This window comes from Tursiops truncatus, chromosome 9 (genome assembly GCF_011762595.2).
Source record: "Tursiops truncatus isolate mTurTru1 chromosome 9, mTurTru1.mat.Y, whole genome shotgun sequence".
Taxonomy (NCBI): domain Eukaryota; kingdom Metazoa; phylum Chordata; class Mammalia; order Artiodactyla; family Delphinidae; genus Tursiops; species Tursiops truncatus.
In genome coordinates, this window is record NC_047042.1 from 16,041,443 (window position 1) to 16,065,910 (window position 24,468).

The window sequence follows — 24,468 nt, forward strand, 5'->3', positions numbered from 1 at the left end:
ATGTATGTTCCTATTCCCATTTTCTTAATTGTTTTGGGTCCGTTATTGTAGGTGTTTTCCTTCTCTTGTGTTTCTTGCCTAGAGAAGTTCCTTTAGCATTTGTTATAAAGCTGGTTTGGTGGTGCTGAACACTCTCAGCTTTTGCTTGTCTGTAAAGGTTTTAATTTCTCCATCAAATCTGAATGAGATCCTTGCTGGGTAGAGTAATCTTGGTTGCAGGTTTTTCTCCTTCATCACTTTAAATATGTCCTGCTTGTCCCTTCTGGCTTTCAGAGTTTCTGCTGAAAGATCAGCTGTTAACCTTATGGGGATTCCCTTGTGTGTTATTTGTTGTTGTTCCCTTGCTGCTTTTAATATGTTTTCTTTGTATTTAATTTTTGACAGTTTGATTAATATGTGTCTTGGCGTATTTCTCCTTGGATTTTTCCTGTATGGGACTCTGTGCTTCCTGGACTTGATTAACTATTTCCTTTCTCATATTAGGGATCTTTTCAACTATAATCTCTTCAATTATTTTCTCTGTCCCTTTCTTTTTCTCTTCTTCTTCTGGAACCCCTATAATTAAAATGTTGGTGCATTTAATGTTGTCCCAGAGGTCTCTGAGACTGTCCTCAGTTCTTTTCATTCTTTTTTCTTTATTCTGCTCTGCAGTAGTTATTTGCACTATTTTATCTTCCAGGTCACTTATCCATTCTTCTGCCTCAGTTATTCTGCTATTGATCCCATCTAGAGTATTTTTAATTTCATTTATTGTGTTGTTCATCGTTGCTTGTTTCATCTCTAGTTCTTCTAGGTCCTTGTTAAATGTTTCTTGCATTTTGTCTATTTCCAGGATTTTGGATCATCTTTACTATCATTATTCTGAATTCTTTTTCAGGTAGACTGCCTATTTCCTCTTCATTTGTTAGGTCTGGTGGGTTTTTATCTTGCTCCTTCATCTGCGGTGTGTTTTTCTGTCTTCTCATTTTGCTTATCTTACTGTGTTTGGGGTCTCCTTTTTGCTGGCTGCAAGTTCGTAGTTCCCGTTGTTTTTGGTGTCTGTCCCCAGTGGCTAAAGTTGGTTCAGTGGGTTGTGTAGGCTTCCTGGTGGAGGGGACTAGTGCCTGTGTTCTGGTGGATGAGGCTGGATCTTGTCTTTCTGGTGGGCAGGTCCACGTCTGGTTGTGTCTTTTGGGGTGTCTGTGGACTTATTATGATTTTAGGCAGCCTCTCTGCTAATGTGTGGGTTTGTGTTCCTGTCTTGCTAGTTTTTTGGCATAGGATGTCCAGCACTGTAGCTTGCTGGTCGTTGAGTGAAGCTGGTTGCTGGTCTTGAGGTGGAGATCTCTGGGAGATTTTCACTGTTTGATATTATGTGGAGCTGGAAGGTCTCTTGTGTACCAGTGTCCTGAAGTTGGCTCTCCCACCTCAGAGGCACAGCACTGACTCCTGGCTGCAGCATCAAGAGCCTTTCATCCACACGGCTCAGAATAAAAGGGAGAAAATGTTGAAAGAAAGAAAGAAGAAAGGAAGGAAGGAAGGAAGGAATTCAGGAAGGAAGCAAGCAGGGAGGGAGGGAGGAAGGAAGGAAGGAGGGAAGGAAGGAACGAAAGAACATAAAATAAAATAAGATAAGTAAAATAAAGTTATTAAAATAAAAAATAATTAAGAAAAAAATTTTTTTTAAAGAAAAAAAAGAAAACGGACAGGTAGAACCCTAGGACAAATGGCGGAAGCAAAGCTATACAGACAGAATCTCACACAGAAGCATACATACATACACACTCACTAAAAGGAAAAGGGGAAAATCATAAATCTTGCTCTCAAAGTCTGCCTCCTCAATTTGGGATAGTTCGTTGTCTATTCATGTATTTCACAGATGCAGGGTACATTAAGTTGATTGTGGAATTTTTTTTTTTTTTTTTTTTGCGGTACACGGGCCTCTCACTGTTGTGGCCTCTCCCATTGCAGAGCACAGGCTCCGGATGCGCAGGCTCAGCGGCCACAGCTCACGGGCCTAACTGCTCCGCGGCATGTGAGATCTTCCCGGACTGGGGCATGAACCCCAGCATGTCCCCTGCATCGGCAGGTGGACTCTCAACCACTGCGCCACCAGGGAAGCACGTTTGTGGAGCTTTAATCCGCTGCTTCTGAGGCAGCTGGGAGAGATTTCCCTTTCTCTTCTTTGTTCTCACAGCTCCAGGGGCTCAGCTTTGGATTTGGCCCCACCTCTGCATGTAGGTCGCTGGAGGGCCTTTGTTCTTCGCTCAGATAGGACGGGGTTAAAGGAGCAGCTGCTTAGGGCACTCTGGCTCACTCAGGACAGGGGGAGGGAGGGGTACGGAGTGTGGGGCGAGCCTGCGATGGCAGAGGCCGGTGTGACGTTGCACCAGCCTGAGGCGCACCGTGCGTTCTCCCGGGGAAGTTGTCCCTGGATCCCGGGACCCTGGCAGTGGTGGGCTGCACAGGCTCCCCGGAAGATGGGTGTGGATAGTGACCTGTGCTTGCACACAGGCTTCTTGGTGGCGGCAGCAGCAGCCTTAGCGTCTCATGCCCGTCTCCAGGGTCTGCGCTTTTAGCCCCGGCTTGCGCCCGTTTCTGGAGCTCCTTTAAGCAGCGCTCTTAATCCCCTCTCCTCGCGCACCAGGAAACAAAGAGGGAAGAAAAAGTTTCTTGCCTCTTTGGCACGTCCAGACTTTTCCCGGACACCCTCCCCGCTAGCCGTGGTGCACAAGTCCCCTGCAGGCTGTGTTCACGCCGCCAACCCCAGTCCTCTCCTGGCGCTCCGACTGAAGCCCGAGCCTCAGCTCCCAGCCCCGCCTGCCCCGGCGGGTGAGCAGACAAGCACCGATCCTCTGTGCAGGAATCTCTCCGCTTTGCACTCCGCACCCCTGTTGCTGTGCTCTCCTCCGCGGCTCCGAAGCTTTCCCCATCTGCCACCCACAGTCTCTGCCCGCGAAGGGGCTTCCTAGTGTGTGGAAACCTTTCCTCCTTAACAGCTCCCTCCCACTGGTGCAGGTACCGTCCCTATCCTTTGCTCTTTGTTTATTCTTTTTTCTTTTGCCCTACCCAGGTACGTGGGGACTTTCTTGCTTTTTGGGATGTCTGAGGTCTTATGCCAGCGTTTAGTAGGTGTTCTGTAGGAGTTGTTCAACGTGTAGATGTATTTCTGGTGTATCTGTGGGGAGGAAGGTGATCTCCGTGTCTTACTCTTCCGCCATCTTCCCCTCATCCCCCCCAGTATTTTGACTTTTATTTATTTTTATTATTATTATTTTTTAAATTAATTAATTTATTTTTGGCTGTGTTGGGTCTTCGTTTCTGTGCGAGGGCTTTCTCAAGTTGCGGCAAGCAGGGGCCACTCTTCATCGCGGTGCGCAGGCCTCTCACTGTCGCGGCCTCTCGTTGCAGAGCACAAGCTCCAGACGCGCAGGCTCAGTAGTTGTGGCTCATGGGCCCAGTTGCTCTGCGGCATGTGGGATCTTCCCGGACCAGGGCTCGAACCCGTGTCCCCTTCATTGGCAGGCAGATTCTCAACCACTGCATCACCAGGGAAGCCCCTGGCATTGTTTTTCTTACGAAAGAATACACTAATATGTAAGGATGGTATTAACTAAGAAAAGTGATTATGCTGCTTATATCTTCTTTACAGACTTCTCTCTAATAAAATGAAATTTTATAAACATTTTGGTCTTTTGGACATACATGGAAATTAACTTTTAGTTTAGTAAACTTTAAAATATTTTTGTATATGAAGACATAGGACTGTTACAGAACTGTTCAGGAGTATTAGTATTCATGTGCTTCACACGATGTTTTGATTATAGATTATTGCTTAATTTTAAGCAATAAATTAAAATTTAATTTGTTAAATTAAACATTTAATTTAAGTTCATTTCTTTGCGTTCAACTCCATATCTTAAACATGTCAGAATCATGCACTTCTTTTTTTCGCCTTTGTTTACTACAATCTTTTGACAGTAAGTTTTAAGAATCTTATTTATTTTTACCACCTAGCTAGGTATGTATTCAAGATAAAATTTTTTTTCATGTGTATTTGGGACTTTAAAATGTATGGAAAATTTCAAGAATTCTAATTCAATAATTATGTTTAGAAGTTACATATCTCATCACGTTTATGCGTGAGTAAACTGAGGTTCTAAGAGTTGCTTGCTGAAGTTCATATAGCCATTATGCAGCAGTGTTAAGATAAAACAATTTCTTTCTCTAAATTTAGTATTCTGTGCTTTTGATTCGTAAAAAAGTAGAAGATACAGTTTCTGTTTTTCAGAAACTTGCTTGTAGGTAGAAAAATTAAAATCAAATCTAGGTTGATGAAGCACAGATGAAAGCACTGGACTAGGAGTTATGAGACCTGACTTCACTCTTCATCCCTCTAGCTGCATGGTCATGAACAAACTTTAGTTATCTTTTTTTCCGGCTTTGAGATATAATTGACATATTACGTGTACATTTAAGATGTATAATGTGATAATTTGGTACATGTATATACTGTGAAATGATTACCACAGTGAGGTTAGTAACACATATTTCACTTTACATAATTACCATTTTTATTGTCGCGGTCATGGTGGTTTATTATCTTTTTACAGTGAAAGTTTGGACTGGATAATAATAAATATTATTATTGTTAAATATTATTAATTTTAGCCCTAATATTAGCCCTAATTTTCTATACTCTTATTGTAAAAAATATTACACTACTGTATAGGTGCAACTAGGTTGAATAACTTTGGTCAAATTATTATAAAGGAAGGGAGAGAAAAGAAAAAGAAAAATGTCGAGGTACAGTTTGATATCTTTATTTCCAGCATTTAATTTTTTCCTGAATTGACTCATATGCAGTCTTACCTTTAGGAAGGAAGTTCATCTTAGAAATTTGTTGCCATTCAAACTGCTTTGAAGTCTAAGGGCTCTTTGGAAGTTTATTTATGTTTTAACCATTTTTATTCTGTTCACTTTGACTAGACATTTCCATTTTAAACTTTGGGGAAACTTTAATGTTTCTGTTTAATCTTTTTATTCTTTGAGATCTTCATTTAAATGCATGTTGTATAAGAAAGCAAGAAAGAAATAACTATGAAGTTGTTTTTGCCTTGAACGTAAAATCCCTATGATTGTACCCTCAATTAGAAGAAAGTACTTCTACATTTAATTTCTTTTGCTTTTTATCCCCATTTCACTCTCTTTGCAGAAAGCCTTTTCTTTCTTTGAGCAGAAGCTTCTGACTTCATCTATATACATGAATACAGGAGTTGAATTTAATTATCACCCCAAGAATCATCTCTATCTTAGCTCTTTTTAGTAACATTGTTTGCTTATGAACTGCCTCAGAGTTTTTCAGAAAGAAATTTTTAAGAGCTTATTATCCCTTACATAGAATATTTAAATTTTTTTAACTTCAACATTATATAAGAAAATGAGTTTTTAAACTTTCAAATCTTATGAGTTTTTAACACTTCTAATCATGTTTTCAAAAATATAACAGCTTTATTGAGGTATAATTCACATATGTACATATAAGTTTTTTTATCTTTAATTTTTTGCATTTTTTGTCATTTCACTTTTTAATTTTTTAAGTCACACATGTATTAACTTTTCAATTTGAAGTGTTTTTTTTGAATTTTATTTTATTTATTGTACAGCAGCAGGTCCTTATTAGTTATCCATTTTATACACATCGATGTATACATGTCAAGCCCAATCTTCCAATACATCACACCACCACCCCACCCCCTGCCATGTTTCCCCCTTGGTGTCCATACGTTTGTTCTCTACATCTGTGTCTCAACTTATGCCCTGCAAACCAGTTCATCTGTACCATTTTCTAGGTTCCACGTATATGCGTTAATATATGATATTTGTTTTGTTTTTATCTTTCTGACTTACTTCACTCTGTATGACAGTGTCTCGATCCATCCACGTCTCAACAAATGACCGAATTTCGTTCCTTTTTATGGCTGAGTAATATCCCATTGTATATATGTACCACGTCTTCTTTATCCATTCATCTGTTGATGGGCATTTAGGTTGCTTCCATGACCTGACTATTGTAAATAGTGCTGCAGTGAACATTGGGGTGCATGTGTCTTTTTGAATTATGGTTTTCTCTGGGTATATGCCCAGTAGTGGGATTGCTGGGTCGTATGGTAGTTCTGTTTTTAGTTTTTTTTTTTTTTTTTTTTTTTTTTTTTTTTGCAGTACGTGGGCCTCTCACTGTTGTGGCCTCTCCCGTTGTGGAGCACAGGCTCCGGACACGTAAGCTCAGTGGCCATGGCTCACGGGCCCAGCCGCTCTGCGGCATGTGGGATCTTCCCGGACCGGGGCACGAACCCGTGTCCCCTGCATCAGCAGGCGGACTCTCAACCACTGTGCCACTAGAGAAGGCCTGTTTTTAGTTTTTAAAGGAACCTCCATACTGTTCTCCATAGTGGCTGTGTCAATTTACATTCCCACCAACAGTGCAAGAGGGTTCCCTTTTTTCCACACCCTCTCCAGCATTTGTTGTTTGCAGATTTTCTGGTGATGCCGATTCTGACTGGTGTGAGGTGATACCTCATTGTAGTTTTGATTTGCATTTCTCTGATAATTAGTGATGTTGAGCAGCTTTTCATGTGCTTCTTGGCCATCTGTATGTCTTCGTTGCAGAAATGTCTATTTAACTCTTCTGCCCATTTTTGGATTGGGTTGTTTGTTTTTTTAATATTGAGCTGCATGAGATGTTTATATATTTTGGAGATTAATCCTTTGTTGATTCATTAGCAAATATTTTCTCCCATTCTGAGCGTTGTCCTTTGGTCTTGTTTATGGTTTCCTTTGCTGGGCAAAAGCTTTTAAGTTTCATTAGGTCCCATTTGTTTATTTTTGTTTTTATTTCCATTACTCTAGGAGGTGGATCAAAAAAGATCTTGCTGTGATTTATGTCAAAGAGTGTTCTTCCTATGTTTTCCTCTAAAAGTTTTATAGTGTCTGGCCTTACATTTAGGTCTTTAATCCGTTTTGAGTTTATTTTTGTGTATGGTGTTAGGGAATGTTCTAATTTCATTCTTTTATATGTAGCTGTCCAGTTTTCCCAGCACCACGTATTGAAGAGACTGTCTTTTCTCCATTGTATATCCGTGCCTCCTTTGTCATAGACTAGTTGACCATAGGTGCGCGGGTTTATCTCTGGGCTTTCTATCTTGTTCCATTGATCTATATTTCTGTTTTTGTGCCAATACCATATTGTCTTGATGACTGTAGCTTTGTAGTGTAGTCTGAAGTCAGGGAGTCTGATTCGTCCAGCTCTACTTTTTTCCCTCAAGACTGCTTTGGCTATTCGGGGTCTTTTGTGTCTCCATACAAATTTTAAGGTTTTTTTTTGCTCTAGTCCTGTAAAAAATGCCATTGATAGGTTGATAGGGATTGCATTGAATCTGTAGATTGCTTTGGATAGTATAGTGATTTTCACAATATTGATTCTTCCAATCCAAGAACATGGTATATCTCTCCATCTGTTGGTATCATCTTTAACTTATTTCATCAGTGTCTTATAGTTTTCTGCACACAGGTCTCTTGTCTCCCTCTGTAGGTTTATTCCTAGGTATTTTATTCTTTTTGTTGCAGTGGTAAATGGGAGTGTTTCCTTAATTTCTCTTTCAGACTTTTCAGCATTAGTGTATAGGAATGCACGAGATTTCTGTGCATTAATTTTGTATCCTGCAACTTCACCAGATTCATTGATTAGCTCCAGTAATTTTCTGGTGGCATCTTTAGGATTCTCCATGTATAGTATCATGTCATCTGCAAACAGTGACAGTTTTACTTCTTCTTTTCGAATTTGTATTCCTTTTATTTCTTTTTCTTCTCTGATTGCCATGGCTCGGACTTCCAAAACTGTGTTGAATACTAGTGGTGAGAGTGGACATCCTTGTCTTGTTCCTGATCTTAGAAGAAATGCTTTTAGTTTTTCACCATTGAGAATGATGTTTGCTGTGGGTTTGTCGTATATGGCCTTTATTATGTTGAGGTAGGTTCCCTCTATGCCCACTTTCTGGAGAGTGTTTATCATAAATGAGTGTTGAATTTTGTCAAAAGCTTTTTCTGCATCTATTGAGATGATCATATGGTTTTTCTTCTTCAGTTTGTTAGTATGGTGTATCACATTGATTGATTTGCCTATATTGAAGAATCCTTGCATCCCTGGGATAAATCCACTTGATCATGGTGTATGATTCTTTTAATGTGTTGTTGGATTCTATTTGCTAATATTTTGTTGAGGATTTTTGCATCTATATTCATCAGTGATACTGGTGTGTAATTTTCTTTTTTTGTAGTATCTTTGTCTGGTTTTGGTATGAGGGTGATGGTGGCCTCATAGAATGAGTTTGGGAGTGTTCCTTCCTCTGCAATTTTTTGGAAGAGTTTGAGAAGGATGGGTGTTAGCTCTTCTCTAAATGTTTGATAGAATTCACCTGTGAAGCCATCTGGTCCTGGACTTCTGTTTGCTGGAAGATTTTTAATCACAGTTTCATTTTCCTTACTTGTGATTGGTCTGTTCATATTTTCTATTTCTTCCTGGTTCAGTCTTGGAAGGTTATACCTTCCTAAGAGTTTGTCCATTTCTTCCAGGTTGTCCATTTTATTGGCATAGAGTTGCTTGTAGTAGTCTCTTAGGATGCTTTGTATTTTTGTGGTGTCTGTTGTAACTTCTCCTTTTTCATTTCTAATTTTATTGATTTGAGTCCTCTCCCTCTTTTTTTTGATGAGTCTGGCTAACGGTTTATCAATTTTGTTTATCTTCTCAAAGAACCAGCTTTTAGTTTTATTGATCTTTGCTATTGTTTTCTTTGTTTCTATTTCATTTATTCCTGCTCTGATCTTTATGATTTCTTTCCTTCAGCTCGCTTTGGGTTTTGTTTGTTCTTCTTTCTCTAGTTCCTTTAGGTGTAAGGTTAGATTGTTTATTTGAGATTTTTGTTGTTCCTTGAGGTCGGCTTGTATAGCTGTAAACTTCCCTCTTAGAACTGCTTTTGCTGCATCCCATAGGTTTTGGATCATTGTGTTTTAATTGTCATTTATCTCTAGGTATTTTTTGATTTTCTCTTTGATTTCTTCAGTGACCTCTTGGTTATTTAGTAACGTATTTTTTAGCCTCATGTGTTTGTGTTTTTTACATTTTTTTCCCCTGTAATTGATTTCTAATCTCATAGCATTGTGGTTAGAAAAGATGCTTGATATGATTTCAGTTTTCTTAAATTTACTGAGGCTTGATTTGTGACCCATGATGTGATCTATCCTAGAGAATGTTCCATGCACACTTGAGTAGAAAGTGTAATCTGCTGTTTTGTTTGGAATGTCCTATAAATATCAATTAAATCTATCTGTTCTATTCTGTCATTTAAAGCTTGTGTTTCCTTATTAAATTTCTGTCTGCATGATCTGTCCATTGGTGTAAGTGAGGTGTTAAGGTCCCCTACTATTACTGTGTTACTGTCGATTTCCTCTTTTATAGCTGTTAGCAGTTGCCTTATGTATTGAGGTACTAGTATGTTGGGTGCATATATATTTATAATTGTTATATCTTCTTCTTGGATTGATCCGTTGGTCATTATGTAGTGTCCTTCCTTGTCTCTTGTGACATTCTTTATTTTAAAGTCTGTTTTATCTCATAGAGTACTGCTATTCCAGCTCTCTGTTGATTTCCATTTGCAAGGAATATCTTTTACCCTCCCCTCACTTTCAGTCTGTACGTGTCCCTAGGTCTGAAGTGGGTCTCTTGTAGATAGCATATATATGGGTCTTGTTTTTGTATCCATTCAACAAGCCTGTGTCTTTTGGTTGGAGCATTTAATCCATTGACGTTTAAGGTAATTATCGATATGTATGTTCCTATTACCATTTTCTTAATTGTTTGGGGTTTGTTTTTGTAGATCCTTTTCTTCTCTTGTGTTTCCCACTTAGAAAAGTTCCTTTAGCATTTTTTGTAGAGCTGGTTTGGTGGTGCTGAATTCTCTTAGCTTTTGCTCGTCTGTAAAGCTTTTGATTTCTCCATCATATCTGAATGAGATCCTTGCTGGGTAGAGTAATCTTGGTTGGAGGTTCTTCCCTTTCATCACTTTAAGTATATCATGCCACTCCCTTCTGGCTTGTAGAGTTTCTGCTGAGAAATCAGCTGTTAACCTTATGGGAGTTCCCTTGTATGTTGTTTTTCTCTTGCTGCTTTCAATAATTTTTCTTTGTCTTTAATTTTTGCCAATTTGATTACTATGTGTCTTGGCGTGTTTCTCCTGTATGGGATTCTCTGTGTTTCCTGGACTTGGGTGGCTATTTCCTTTCCCATGTTTGGGAAGTTTTTGACTATAATCTCTTCAAATATTTTCTCGGGTCTTTTCTCTCTCTCTTCTCCTTCTGGGTCCCCTGTAATGCGAATGTTGTTGCATTTAATGTTGTCCCAGAGATCTCTAAGGCTGTCTTCATTTCTTTTCATTCTTTTTTCTTTATTCTGTTCTGCAGCAGTTAATTCCACCATTCTGTCTTACAGGTCACTTATCTGTTCTTCTGCCTCAGTTATTCTGCTATTGATTCCTTTTAGTGTATTTTTCATTTCAGTTATTGTATTGTTCATCTCTGTTTGTTTGTTCTTTAATTCTTCTAGGTCTTTGTTAAACATTTCTTGCATCTTCTCGACCTTGCCTCCATTCTTTTCCCGAGGTCCTGGATCATCTTCACTATCATTATTCTGAATTCTTTCTCTGGAAGGTTGCCTATCTCCACTTCATTAGGTGTTTTTCTGGGGTTTTATCTTGTTCCTTCATCTGGTACATAGCCCTCTGCCTTTTCATCTTGTCTGTCTTTCTTTGAATGTGGTTATTGTTCCACAGGCTGCAGGATTGTAGTTTTTCTTGCTTCTGCTGTCTGCCCTCTTCAATTTGAAGTTTTTAATTTAGTTTTTTAACTGAAACTATATAAGTAAGAAAGTTTGAGAGAATGTTGGAAAGAGGAAGGAAGAAATGGTTCATAAAACCTTTTCTCTTTTTTTATGTTTGTGTTTTACATGTATGTGGTTTTCATTGTATACTTTTGTAGGGTCCTTTTTAGTTTTCAGTCGTTACGATATCAAATAATTTTATCTACATTGTTCTATGGGATGATGATTTAGTTTACTGGCTGTATAATTATCCACCAAACAAGTGAATATATTAGGAAGGAAGGAAGAAGAAAGATAACAACACCAGCATAAGTTGCCATTGTTCTTAAACACTGCGAAAACATATAGAGCAACTAAGATAGCAAAACCAGAGAACCCCTGCTGGTGGAAGTGATGCTGGGCTAGCTTGGGGGCTAGCGTTTAGGGGGCATAGCAGCTTTTGTTTCTGCTCTGGGAAAGCCACTGTCCATGTAAGAAGTCCAGCCATTGTGAGACTGTCATGCTGTGGGGAAGCCCATGCTGGCTGTGAGTAGATGATAGGTAGAGAAGCACTGAGGCAGCCAGACATGGGAGTGAAGCCTCGTGTTAGCTGAGTGCAGCAGAGTGAGTAATCCCAGGGATACCATGTGGAACACTTGAACCCTGCCCAAACTCCTGACTCACAGAATTGTGAGGAAGAACAATTCATTTAAAATCACTACATTTTGGGCTGGTTTCTTATGCAGCAAAAGATAATTGATACAGCAGCCAAACTGATTTTGACATACAGAGACAGCCATCCTCATGGAATCCAGGGACTATTGCTCCTATGACCCTTTCTTTAGGAATCTGAGAGACAATGTACTTGAGACAATCAAAATGAGTAGAGAAACAGCAAAGTAAAAAGTAGTGATGAGCATTAGAACTAGGATTAAATGAGAGAGGTAAAGTAGTGTGTCATGGCTGTATGTTTTGACAAAGAAATAAAATTCAACTGTAGAACATTGTGGGCAGAGTCTGTGCAGAGCAGTTCTTTTAAACTGTCTTCAGCAGTCATATTTGTGTTTTTAGTATTGGTGTTTTTTTTTGGCTGCGTTTTTGGTTTTTGTTGCTGCGCGCGGGCTTCCTCCAGTTGTGGCAAGCAGGGGCTGCTCTTCATTGTGGTGCATGGGCTTCTCATTGTGGTGGCCTCTCTTGTTGTGGAGCATGGGCTCTAGGCGCTTGGGCCTCAGTACTTGTGGCACGCAGGCTCAATAGTTGTGGCTTGCGGCCTCTAAAGCGCAGGCTCAGTAGTTGTGGCGCACGGGCTTAGTTGTTCCGCGTCATGTGGGATCTTCCAAGACCAGGCCTTGAACCCAAGTCTCCGACATTGGCAGGCGGGTTCTTAACCCTCTGCCACCCGGGAAGCCCTGTAGTGTTGCTTTTGCATTCAGGTAATGTTTTGTTTGTATTGTGTAGCAAAGCAAATGAATAATTTTAAATACTCTAATTCTGTTATCTGTTATGTCTCTGGAGCCAGGAGTCTCTGCGTGGAAGAGATAATTTGTAGATGTAAGTTAGAAGATTGGGTAAACACCCTGTGCTCCTGATTTTTAAGTACAATTATCAATATGAACTCATGAGATATTTTATCTTATAATGGTATATACATTATATGTATATATTTTTATACATATGTGTATGTATAATGTTAATCTGAGACTGTTTTATGTGTATTGTGGAATCAAGCAAATGAATATTTATGTGATATTTTAATTTTGACATTTCCTAACTATGTCTACCAAAAAGTCTCAGAATTGAGCAAGCCTAGTTCCCAGAATGTGGTCTTCAAATGCTGCTGACTTCTAAAAGAAATCAGGGATTCTTTGATAGATCTTTGATCCCAGATCTGGGCCATGAAATATGCAAAATGATCCTGGAATATTTTTATACCATATACGAAGGCAAGTATCAATAACTGTTAACTAGAGTCATGATAAAAGGCGTCAGGAGCCAACTTGGAGAGGCCCTAGGGTGACCAACTATGTCAGTTTTAGCACTGCAAGTCCCATGTCCCAGGAAACCTCTCAGTCTCAGGCAAATCAGTACAGGTGATCACCCTCAGAAGCTCCGACTGGCCAAAAACGGGACATTGTGAGCATCTATAAGGATAAGAGCTACAGTGGATTGGCATCTTATATTACGTTTAAATCTGTGAGTTCATAATGATATCCAAAACAATGAACCAATTGTTCATCTTTGGTGGCTATTAGGAAAGCAGTCCTCAGTTTTGAAAACTGATAAACCAGTAGAGAGAATCTGGCGTTTATTCTTACTATTCTGTATGAACAGTACCACTGGGTAAACTAATATAGATGAGGTAAAGTTTGTTCTCATAGAGATGTTTTATAAGCTAGCAAATAAAGGCAAAATGACATAACTAGAGTATCACCATTTTGTATTCATTATGCTGTAATAGATTTTTTTTTTAACAAATTTATTTATTTATTTATTATTTTTGGCTGTGTTGGGTCTTCGTTGCAGCACGTGAGCTTTCTCTAGTTGCAGCGAGTAGGGGCTACTCTTTGTTGCAGTGCGCGGGCTTCTCGTTGCGGTGGCCTCTCTCATTGCAGAGCACAGGCTCTAGGCACGCGAGCTTTAGTAGTTGTGGTGCACGGGCTTCAGTAGTTGTGGTGCGCAGGCTCTAGAGCGCAGGCTCAGTAGTTGTGGCACACAGGCTTAGTTGCTCCGTGGCATGTGGGATCTTCCTGGACCAGGGCTCGAACCCGTGTCCTCTGCATTGGCAGACGGATTCTTAACCACTGCGCCACCAGGGAAGCACCTGTAATAGATTTTGACATTATCAGTGGCTGCTAACAACACAGAGAATCATACATATGTTATAAATACACTACTACCTAATGAATAAATTTGCGCAGAATATTAAACCTGTATCTGATGAAGCTGCCTACATCCATCTACTAAGGTATAAGGAATGTAGAAGACAGAGGGACTTGTTAAACTAGGGGAAGGCAATCAACTAAAACCAGTCTGTGGGAAACTGTGTAAGATAGATGATCCCGTATATTCAACAGATTGCAAAGGAAAAAAAAGAGATGCTAAAGGAACCCATTTAGGTTTAAAAAGGGCAAAATTAGGACTTTCCTGGTGGTGCAGTGGTTAAGAATCTGCCTGCCAATGCAGGGGACACAGGTTCCATCCCTGGTCTGGGAAGATCCCACATGCCACAGAGCAACTAAGCCTGTGTACCACAACTACTAAGCCTGCGCTGTAGAGCCCACTAGCCACAACTACTGAGCCCGTGTGCCACAGCTACTGAGCCCACATGCCACCACTACTGAAGCCCATGTGCTGCAGCTACTGAAGCCTGTGCGTGTAGAGCCCACGCTCTGCAGCAAGAGAAGCCACCACAATGAGAAGCCTGTGCACTGCAACGAAGAGTAACCCCTGCTTGCTACAGCTAGAGAAAGCCTGCACGCAGCAATGAAGACCCAAGGAAGGCAAAAAATAAAGTTAAAAAAATAAAAATAAAAAGGGCAAAATTAAGCTACAGCATTTAGGTATATATAAAGCCATAAATGAAAGTAAGGAAGTGATTACCACAAAAACCAGAATGGTGTTTCTCTTGGTTAGGCTGGGGGAGTAGGGAGGATGGCTGGAGGGTGTTGTGATTGGTAGTGGGTACATGGATGGCTTCTGTAGTGGCAGACCTGGTTTTGTTTCCTGATCTGCATGGTAGTTCCAAGTTCATTTAGCTATAATTTCTTTTTTTTTTTTACATTTATTTATTTATTTATTTTTGAGCGCGTTGCATTTTCGTTGCTGCATGTGGGCTTCCTTAGTTGCGGCGAGCAGGGCCTACTCTTCATTGTGGTGCGTGGGCTTCTCCTTGCGGTGGCTTCTCTTGTTGTGGAGCACGGGCTCTAGAGCACAGGCTCAGTAGTTGTGGCACACGGGCTTAGTTGCTCCAAGGCATGTGGGATCTTCCCGGACCAGGGCTCTAACCCATGTCCTTTGCATTGGCAGGCGGATTCTTAACCACTGTGCCACCAGGGAAGCCCTTGCTATAATTTCTGTATGTAGTTTTCTGTATTTGTAATATCTAAATCTATATTTTTAAAGACTTAATTTTTTAGAGCAGTTTAGATTCACTGCAGAATTGAGACAAAGATATAGATTTCATATATTCCTTGCCCCACACATGCATAGCCTCCCCCTTAATCAGCATCTGCCACCAGAGTGGCACATTTGTTACAATGGATGAACTTACATTGACACATCATTATCAGATTCCATAGTTCATTCTTGGTGTACGTTCTGTGGGTTTTGAAAAATGTATAATGATATATATCCATCATTATAGTATCATATGGAGTATTTCCAGTGCCCTAAACATCCTCTGTACTCTGACTCTTCATCCCCCCAACTCCTGGCAACAGCTGATCTGTTTACTGTCTCCATAGTTGTGTCTTTTCCAGAATGTGATGTAGTTGGAATCACATAGTATGTAGCCTTTTCAGATTGCCTCTTTCCCTTAGTAAACTGCATTTAAGATTCCTCTGTGTCTTTTCATGGCTTGATAGATCATTTCTTTTTAGTGCTGAATAATATATTTGATAATAAAAGTCTGAAATGAAAAATAAGGAAGAAAAGGAAATTGATTGGAGTGAAAGCAACTATATTAGGAAATGGTGAGAGTTGCTGCCTTAAAGATTATCTAAGACGTGTTGACTGAGGATTTTTTTTTATATGTATAAATTTATTTATTTTGTTTTGGCTGCATTGGGTCTTAGTTGCGGCGAGTGGGGCTTCTCATCGTTGCAGTGCGTGGGCTCTAAGCGTGCGGGCTTCAGTAGTTATGGCACACAGGCTCAGTAGTTGTGGCGCATGGGCTCAGTTGCTCCACAGCATGTGGGATCTTCCCAGACCAGAGATTGAACCTGTGTCTGCTGCATTGGCAGGCAGATTCTTATCCACTGTGCCACCAGGGAAGCCCGACTGAGGATTTTATTAAATGCTATTCTAAGATGATTTAACATGATCTGTTACTAGAGAGCCCCTGAGGTTTATTAAAAAGGGGGTGGAGTGCTGAAAACCGTTTCTAAGAAGGTAAATCTGGCAAGATGGATTTCAGTAAGAGACTGGAAAGCTAGCCGGGAGACCACAGTGTTAAGGTGAAGGTGATAAAGATTTGAATTAGGGTGATGCTTATAGGAATAGAGGTAGAATAGCCATTGTGTTATGCAACAGAAGAATAATCAGTAAGACTTGGTGACAGATAAAGTATGGTTAAACAGAAAAGCATTAGAAATAAGCTCAAAGCTTTCATGTTTGAGGACATATCCTTTATTGGGTAGGTACTGGGAATTCTGGAAGGACAGTTCTTGGTGATTAGATCTGTTATTTCTCCTCGTGATGTATTTAGAATCCAAGAGGAATGATTGCTTGGGATTCTACATTCCAAATGATACATCTAAAAATATAATTCTGACAAGCAAGAAACTGATAACAGTGGTTGTTTTTGGTGAGTGCACAGTTGAGACATAAAAATATGAGGATGACTTTTTATCTTCTAATCTTTTGAATTTTGAATCTCATGCTTCTATTACCTATTCAGAAAATAAATAAAATTTAATTAAAGATTAAGATGCCTAAATCTTCCAGTTTACAGGGAGAAATTCTTATTTGACATTCTTTTATTATTTTAAGTACTTCAGACTACAGTTACTCAGAAAAGCAGTCAGTAAAAAGTAAACATGTTTAATACTTGGCTGCCTTTGATATACATATGTTTGTAAGTGTGTATTTGATTATATGTTTGTGTATGTTGTGTGTGCATGAGTGTGGCTGTGTTTGGCTCTGAGGTGTATGTGTACTTCATTCAGAAAAAATGTTTATAGTTGAAGCCTCAGGGACCCTGTCTTCCATGGCTCACGGGCCCAGCCGCTCTGCAGCATGCGGGACCCTCCTGGACCGGGGCACGAACCTGCATCCCCTGCATCGGCAGGCGGACTCTCAACTACTGCGCCACCAGGGAAGCCCGGGCTTTTAATTCTTATTGCTACCAGTTAGGATTTTCCTCCTTACGTGGGAGATGTTCTTGCTTCTCATCCAGCTTCAGGGCCATTCAAAGATGGTGGTGATGAAGCAGCATAGACTGTCTCTCTTTTCTTTATTATCACCACTGAAGCTGAAGGTCATTATATATGCATTACTCCATCAGTCTCCCCTTTCATTCTCCCCAGGCAATTGCCCTGGATTGCCTCTGTAATAAAGCGTCTTGAAATACACAAATCTTTATTTCATGTCTTACTCTTTTGGATAGGTTAAGACCCACTATTGGATCTGGTAACAAAAAAGGGAATAGAGGTGACATATAAATGATAGGGTTTTTTTGGTTTGTTTTAATAACTTTATCTTTTACAATTTGTTATTAATAAAAACATTAGGAAATATCAGTAAGGGCATGCTTATTCTTTAAGATCTAGTGAAACTGGACCTTTTAAGTCTGTTCCCCTACGGACTTAGGAAAGAGAAACTAGGACTGGAAACAATAGGAAACAGTAGTAGGAAGCTAAGCAGCCGTAGCACAGTGGTTGTCAACCTTGGCCACACACAGGGACTGCATGAGGATATTAAAAGAAATACTGTTTCAGCTTTAATTGGTCAGGGCTCTGTCTTGCTTGGGCATTGGAACGTTTTGAACTTACACACTTGAAATTTTTTTTTTCTTTATTTTTTTGGCCTCATCGGGTCTTAGTTGTGGTATGCGGGGGCTTTAGTTTCATCGCGCAGGCTTCTCTCTAGTTGTGGTGCTCGGGCTTCTCTCTGTAGTTGTGGTGTGCGGGTTTTCTCTCTCTAGTTGTGGCACATGGGCTTAGTTTCCCCGTGGCATATGGGATCTTAGTTCCCCGACGAGGGATCCAACTGGCGTCCCCTGCATTGAAAGATGGATTCTTTACCACTGGACCACCAGGTAAGTCCCCCTACATATTTGAATTTAATATGAAGTCAAGACTGAGAGCCACTGGCCTAGAGAAGAAAACTGGTCTACGACTGAGGAGAAAAGTGCTTAGGTTTCATAGCACCTCAATCCCAAATTCTCTTTGAGATAAATTGGAGCTTATTGTAAAATGCTGCTTTTTAAGACTGGTGATTATTTAGATTTCTGACTGATGGAAAACAAAAAATACATGAGTGAATTTTTAGCATCTGGAAAGAAGAGACAGATTCACATAGTAATAAAACTTCATGGATTGACTTTACTTATTTAACATTGCACAGGTTGCCTGTGATTTGCTTCGGAGAATCATTCGCATCTTGTATCTCAGTAAGAGACTCCAGGGACAACTGCAGGGGGGAAGTAGAGAGATAACAAAAGCTGCTCAGAGTCTCAGTGAACTTGGTAAGTCCTTTTGTTTTTTGATTCACTGGTTGAAGGAAATTCGGTTGTTTCAAGTTTTTGGTGATTATAAATTGAGCTACTTTAACATTTGTATACAGGTCTTATGTGAACCTAAGTTTTCATTTCCCTAGGAGAAATGTCCAGGAGAAATGCTGATTTTTAGGTGACAAGTCTCATGTTGGCATGGTGCCTAGAAGATCTGTTGAATTCATTTCTTCATTCATCATTCTTTTCTTAAACATTTAGAGCAGCCTCTTGACCTTCAAGGGTGTCAGCAGTGACAGCTTTGAGTACTGACAGGTTGCAAGGTCTATGATGAAGCAGTTCATAATTTTTCAGGCAAAATTTTGAATACCTACCAAGTGCTTAAAGAACTACCTAACACCTGCATTTTAATGAGGCTTTGCGGTTTTCTTCTTTTCATTGGGTACCCAGTAATTTTTCTGAAGTGGATGTGTTTAGTGGAATTTGTACCTTTTTAGGTTCAGAAGGTCTTTGATTATATCCATCTTAAATATCAAGAGTCTCCTAATGCTTAGTAACGTGCTTTGAAAGTAGTTATGCCAAAAGAATATCAAAGATGTGCATTACATGTTCTTTTTGAATTTTCCTATATTTCAATTACATAGTCATACTGTAATGCTTATTCCCTGTTTTGACTAAGGAAATGTAACATCCTTCACAAAGCATGCTTCAACAACATTTCAATTTATAATGCTCAAATACATTGCTTAGGCACATCATGGGAATATATTGAACTTGTGATTTAGTGTGCTCGGAATATATTATATAAAAAGTTAATCTTAAAGCAGTGAGTAATGCTTCACTGTTTTTTCACAATATGTGCTAAATATAGAAGTGTAAAAATCTTAGTATCAGCTGTTATTTTTTGCTTTATCATATTTAATTTCTGTGCTCCAAAAAATAAACTCTCGAATAATAGAATCATTAAAAACAAACACAAATTATTCCAAGATTTATTATGTATGCTTGTCATCACTGATACTCTTCCATAGTAAAAAGTTACTAGATTTTGATTATGATTATCATCTCTCCTAGAAATAACAGATGCTGTAATGCAAATGGTGATATCTTCTTTTTTTAAAAAAGGCACATTTTATTATTTATTTTGACATCCTTATTGGAGTATAATTGCTTTACAGTGTTGTGTTAGTTTCTGCTGTATAACAAAGTGAATCAACTATAGGTATACATATATCCCCATATCCCCTCCCTCTTGCGTCTCCCTTCCACCCTCCTTATGCCACCCCTCTAGGTAGTCGCACAGCACCCAGCTGATCTCCCTGTGCCATGCAGATGCTTCCCACTAGCTATCTATTTTACATTTGGTAGTGGATATATATGTCAGTGCTACTCTCTCACTTCGTCCCAGCTTACCCTTCCCCCTCCCCGTGTCCTCACGTCCATTCTCTACATCTGCGTCTTTATTCCTGTCCTGCCCCTAGGTTCTTCAGAACTTTTTTTGGTTTTTAGATTCCATGTATATGTGTTAGCATATGGTGTTTGTTTTTCTCTTTCTGACTTACTTCACTCTGTATGACAGACTCTAGGTCCATCCACCTCACTACAAATAACTCAGTTTCATTTCTTAAAAAGGCACAATTATTAATCATAATGTTCTGTGTTGGTACAGTGCAGAGTATAAACTCATTATCCTTCCAGTGAGGCTTTGGCTTTACCCAAAGTTTTATAAATGTTAAACGATGACAAGTTGTTGAGAAAGTATAGTAAATTATGGAGTTATCTCAAAATGGATTGTGTTAATTTAAATTTTTAAAGCTTTGCAGATTATGTGCTATTCAAAAATTTCAAAGGCATCATGTCTTTATCATTCACCACTGTGGTTCAGTCTTGGCCAGTCCTGGCATTGATAATAAGGAGAAGCCAAGAGGGAGATAAAGTTTCTACATTTGGAATTAATGTTTTAATAAAAGTAATAATTTGGTAATCATTATTACAGTTACACATGTACACTAAATGCTGTTTCTGTGATTGGAGCATCTCTGAAATTATCAGTGTCTATATCTGTATGGTTCTGGCTCTCATTAGAAAGAATAAAATGATGAAGAGTAGCAGGCCCCTGAGATTAACTGAAAACCAATCTCTCAAACTTGAAAGGTCTTGAGGCTTGAAATGTAGTGACCAGATGAAATACATTGTCATCTGAAAGTTAATTATATTCTGAGGGACTTGGAGGGGAATGTCAGTGACTGCTAATGGATACCACTCTTTAGAGTGGTGAAAATGTTCTGCAGTTAAATAGTGGTGATTGTTGCACAACCTTGTCAATATACAAAAAAGCCTCTGAATTGTATGCTTTAAAAGGTTGAATTTTATGCTTTGTGAATTATATATCACTTTAAAGTTATATATCAATTTAAAAAGTATATTCTGGTGCCTAGTGATGATTATGCTGGTACCTTTTCTTTTTTTTAAAATTGAGGTCTAAGCGATATACAGTAAACTGCAACATATTGAAAATGTACAGTTTGGCAAGTTTTGACATGAAACCATCACCAATATTAAGATACATAATCGCCCCCCAAAAGTTTCCTTATGCCCCTTGGTAATCCCTCCTCAGGCTTTTATGGATCTGCTTTCTATTACTATAGATTGGTTGGCATTTTAATGAACTTTATGTAAATGGAATCATACAGTTTGTGTTTTTGTTTGGCTTCTTTCAGTCACCTTAATTATTTTGAGATTCATCTATGTTGTGTGTATCAATAGCTCATTCCGTTTCATTGCTGAGTAGTTTTCCATTATATGGATATCCCACAGTTGGTTTATTCATTCACCTGTTGATCGATATTTGAGTTGTTCCTAGTTTTTGGCTATTACAAATCAAGCTGTTATGAACATTCATATACAGGTATTTTTATGGACATATGCTTTCATTTCTCTTTGATAAATATGTAGATACAGAATGGCCAGATCATATAGTAGATGTATGTTTAACTTTGAAAGAAATTGCCCTGGTGTTCTACCTGAAGTGTATGAAAACTGCACTTTTTCTGCATCCTTGTCAACACTCGTTATAGTCAGTCATCTTAATTTTAGCCATTCTAATAGGTGTGTAGTAGTATCTTGTTTTGAGTTCACAAAAAAAAGTTTGTAGAACTAATACAGGAGTTTAGCAAGATTTCAGGATATATGATCAATATACAAAAATTAGTTTTATTTCTTTTTTTTTCTTTTTTTTGTTTTTGGTTGTGCCACGTGGCTTGCGGGCATCTTAGTTCCCAACCAGGGATCGAACTCATGCCCCGTGCAGTGGAAGTGTGGAGTCCTAACCACTGGACTGCCAGGGAATTCCCTTTATTTCTGTATAATATTAACAAGCAATTGGAAGTTGAAATTCAAAAATACCACTCATAATAGCATTGAAAATATGAACTACTTAGGGTTGAATTTGACAGAAGATACACAGTTGTATACTGACAACTAGAAAACATTGTTGAGGACAATTAAAAAGACCTAAATAAGTAAATAAACATTGTGAATTGGAAGACTTTATAGTGTTTATTAATATGCCCATTTTCCCTAAATTGATTTGTATAGATTCAGCACAGTTACAACCTGCATCCCAGCAGGCTTTTATTAAAATTGACAAACTGATTTTAAAATTCATATGGAAATGCAAAGGATCTAGAATAGCCAAAACTTAAAAAAAACCCCAAAAAACAGGCACAGTTAGAGCATTAACCATACCTGATTTGAAGACCTGTTACAATGACTTATACTAATCAAGACAAAAAGATAGACAAATAGGTCAATGGAATGGAATAGAGAGCCCAGAAATAGACACACACATGTAAGAACAACGGATTTTTGACACATTTAGTGGAGAAAAGAGTCTTTTCAACAGATGGTACTGGGAAAATTGGATATCCATATGTATAACAGTGAACTTGTATTTATACCTTACTTCATATAAGAAAAAAAGAAAACTGAAAATGGATCATAGTCCTAAATATAAAACCTAAAACTACAGAACTTCTGAAGGGAAACGTAGGAGAACATTTTTATGTCTCTGAATTGGAAAATGATTCCTTATATATATAACCCAAAGCACAATTCTCCCCGCCACACACAAATTGGTAAATTAGACATTATCAAAATTTAAAACTTCTGTGAGCGATGCTGCTAGAAGAATGAAAAGACAAGCAAGCCATAGACAGAAATGTTTGCAAAGTGTATATTTGATAAAGGACTTGCTTCCAGAATATATAAAAAACTTTCAACATTGGTAAGAACACAAACAACCCAGTTAAAAAATAGGCAAAAGATTTGAACACACACTTCACCAAAGAATATACGTGAATGGCAAATATGCATATATGATACTCAGCATCATTAGGCATTAGGGAAGTAAAAATTAAAATCATACTGGTGTCTTACTGACAGAATAAGCAGAATTTTTTTAGTGCAGACTTATGTGTAATTTTTCATGCATATTGTTATGTATGATTAAAAAATAAAACTATATAGTACAGATTTCAGGATTAAATTATATTACATTGATTTATGGTTTTTCTGCAAGAAAAGTCTTGGCACTAGATGAAAATTTAGATGGGCCTTACTAAATTTGTAACATTTTTTGAACATTAGTTAAGATGATACACTTAAATCACATTTAAGTTATACCATGGTTTATATATAGTGAATGTATTTTATGTTGTGTGGTGTGACAAAAAAAAAAGAAAGTATATCCTCCATTAATTTTTACTGTGTATGGTCTGTCCTCTGTTTTATAATTTTGTTGCTAAGCTGCAACAAAATGTTTTTTGATGATATATGGTGATACATTAACACCGTATATCATGAGAAAATATTTTTCAAATTTATCATAGAAGCATTTTATGAAATATTTTTTATAGAAGGAAGGGATAGTGTAAGTTTGTTTTATCCACTAATGTTCTTATTGTAACTGATATTTTCTCAATCTGATAAAACAATACTTATATGCAAACATTTTTGATTTATGCATAGGTGGGAAAAAGTATGATTTACATAATCTTTGCCACGTAATAGGTGATCGATAATTAAGGAACTAATGAATTTTTTTTGAGATGTCTGTAAGATGATGTAGTTGGTGAACATTGTATTATTTCAAGCTTTTAAAAATTGTTTATTGATAGGAAAATTTGTAAATATGCCATGTAACCATTTCCAGTATTAAATTAGGTCTGAGATGACTTCTTTTTTAATTGAAGTATAGTTGATTTGCAATGTTGTGTTGGTTTCTGGTATACAGCAAAGTGATTCAGTTATACATATATATGTGTATATATATATATTCTTTTTAATATTCTTTTCCATTATGGTTTATTGCAGGATATTGAATATAGTTCCCTGTGCTATGCACAGTAGGACATTTGTTGTTTATCTATTTTATATATAGTAGTTTGTATCTACTAATCCCAAACTCCCAATTTATCCCTCCCCCACCCCCTTTCCCCTGTGGTAACCGTAAGTTGTTTTCTATGTCTGTGAGTCATTTTCTGTTTCATAACTAAGTTCATTTGTGTCATATTTTAGATTCCACATATAAATGATATATGGTATGTCTTTCTGTTTCTGACTTACTTCACTTAGTATGATAATCTCTAGGTTGAGATGACGTCTTAAATGCATTTAAAACATACATAGGTTTTTGTGACAACTTCAGCGTAGCAAATTCAGTATGCCTTTTTTTTTTTTTGCGGTACGTGGGCCTCTCACTGTTGTGGCCTCTCCTGCTGCGGAGCACAGGCTCTGGACGCGCAGGCTCAGCGGCCATGGTTCACGGGCCAAGCCGCTCCGCGGCATGTGGGATCTTCCCGGACCGGGGCACGAACCGATGTCCCCTGCATCGGCAGGCGGACTCTCAACCACTGCGCCACCAGGGAAGCCCAGTATGCCTTTTTAAACCTACAGTGTAATCATATATGATGATAAACATCTTCAGTACCTATGTTTGATTTAGATAGTCTCTAAATTACTTACATATGTGACCGGATTCAGCTACCACCAGGTCAGGGTGATGCTGTGCTCAAATCCAGAATAATGGGTTTATGCTTAGGTATGGGATTGCCAGTTGTGGAGACATAAGCATATTAAAATTACACACCCACAAACCCTCTTTTTTTTTAAACTAATTGAACTTAATGTT

The 24,468-nt window shown here is 38.4% G+C and overlaps 1 protein-coding gene across 4 annotated transcripts in view; it reads left to right on the plus strand.

The window, feature by feature from the left end:
* COG5 (component of oligomeric golgi complex 5) overlaps positions 1-24,468 on the plus strand; it is a 283,948-nt gene that overhangs the window by 26,958 nt on the left and 232,522 nt on the right. For 3 of the 4 annotated variants that reach the window (XM_019940610.3, XM_033862890.2, XM_019940605.3), the window contains exon 6: positions 18,173-18,293. In XM_019940610.3, coding sequence (XP_019796169.1) covers positions 18,173-18,293 — 121 coding nt within the window. Of the gene's footprint in view, positions 1-17,045; positions 17,865-18,172; positions 18,294-24,468 lie in introns of those variants that run through there. The other variant, XM_019940607.3, reaches the window with a different exon arrangement.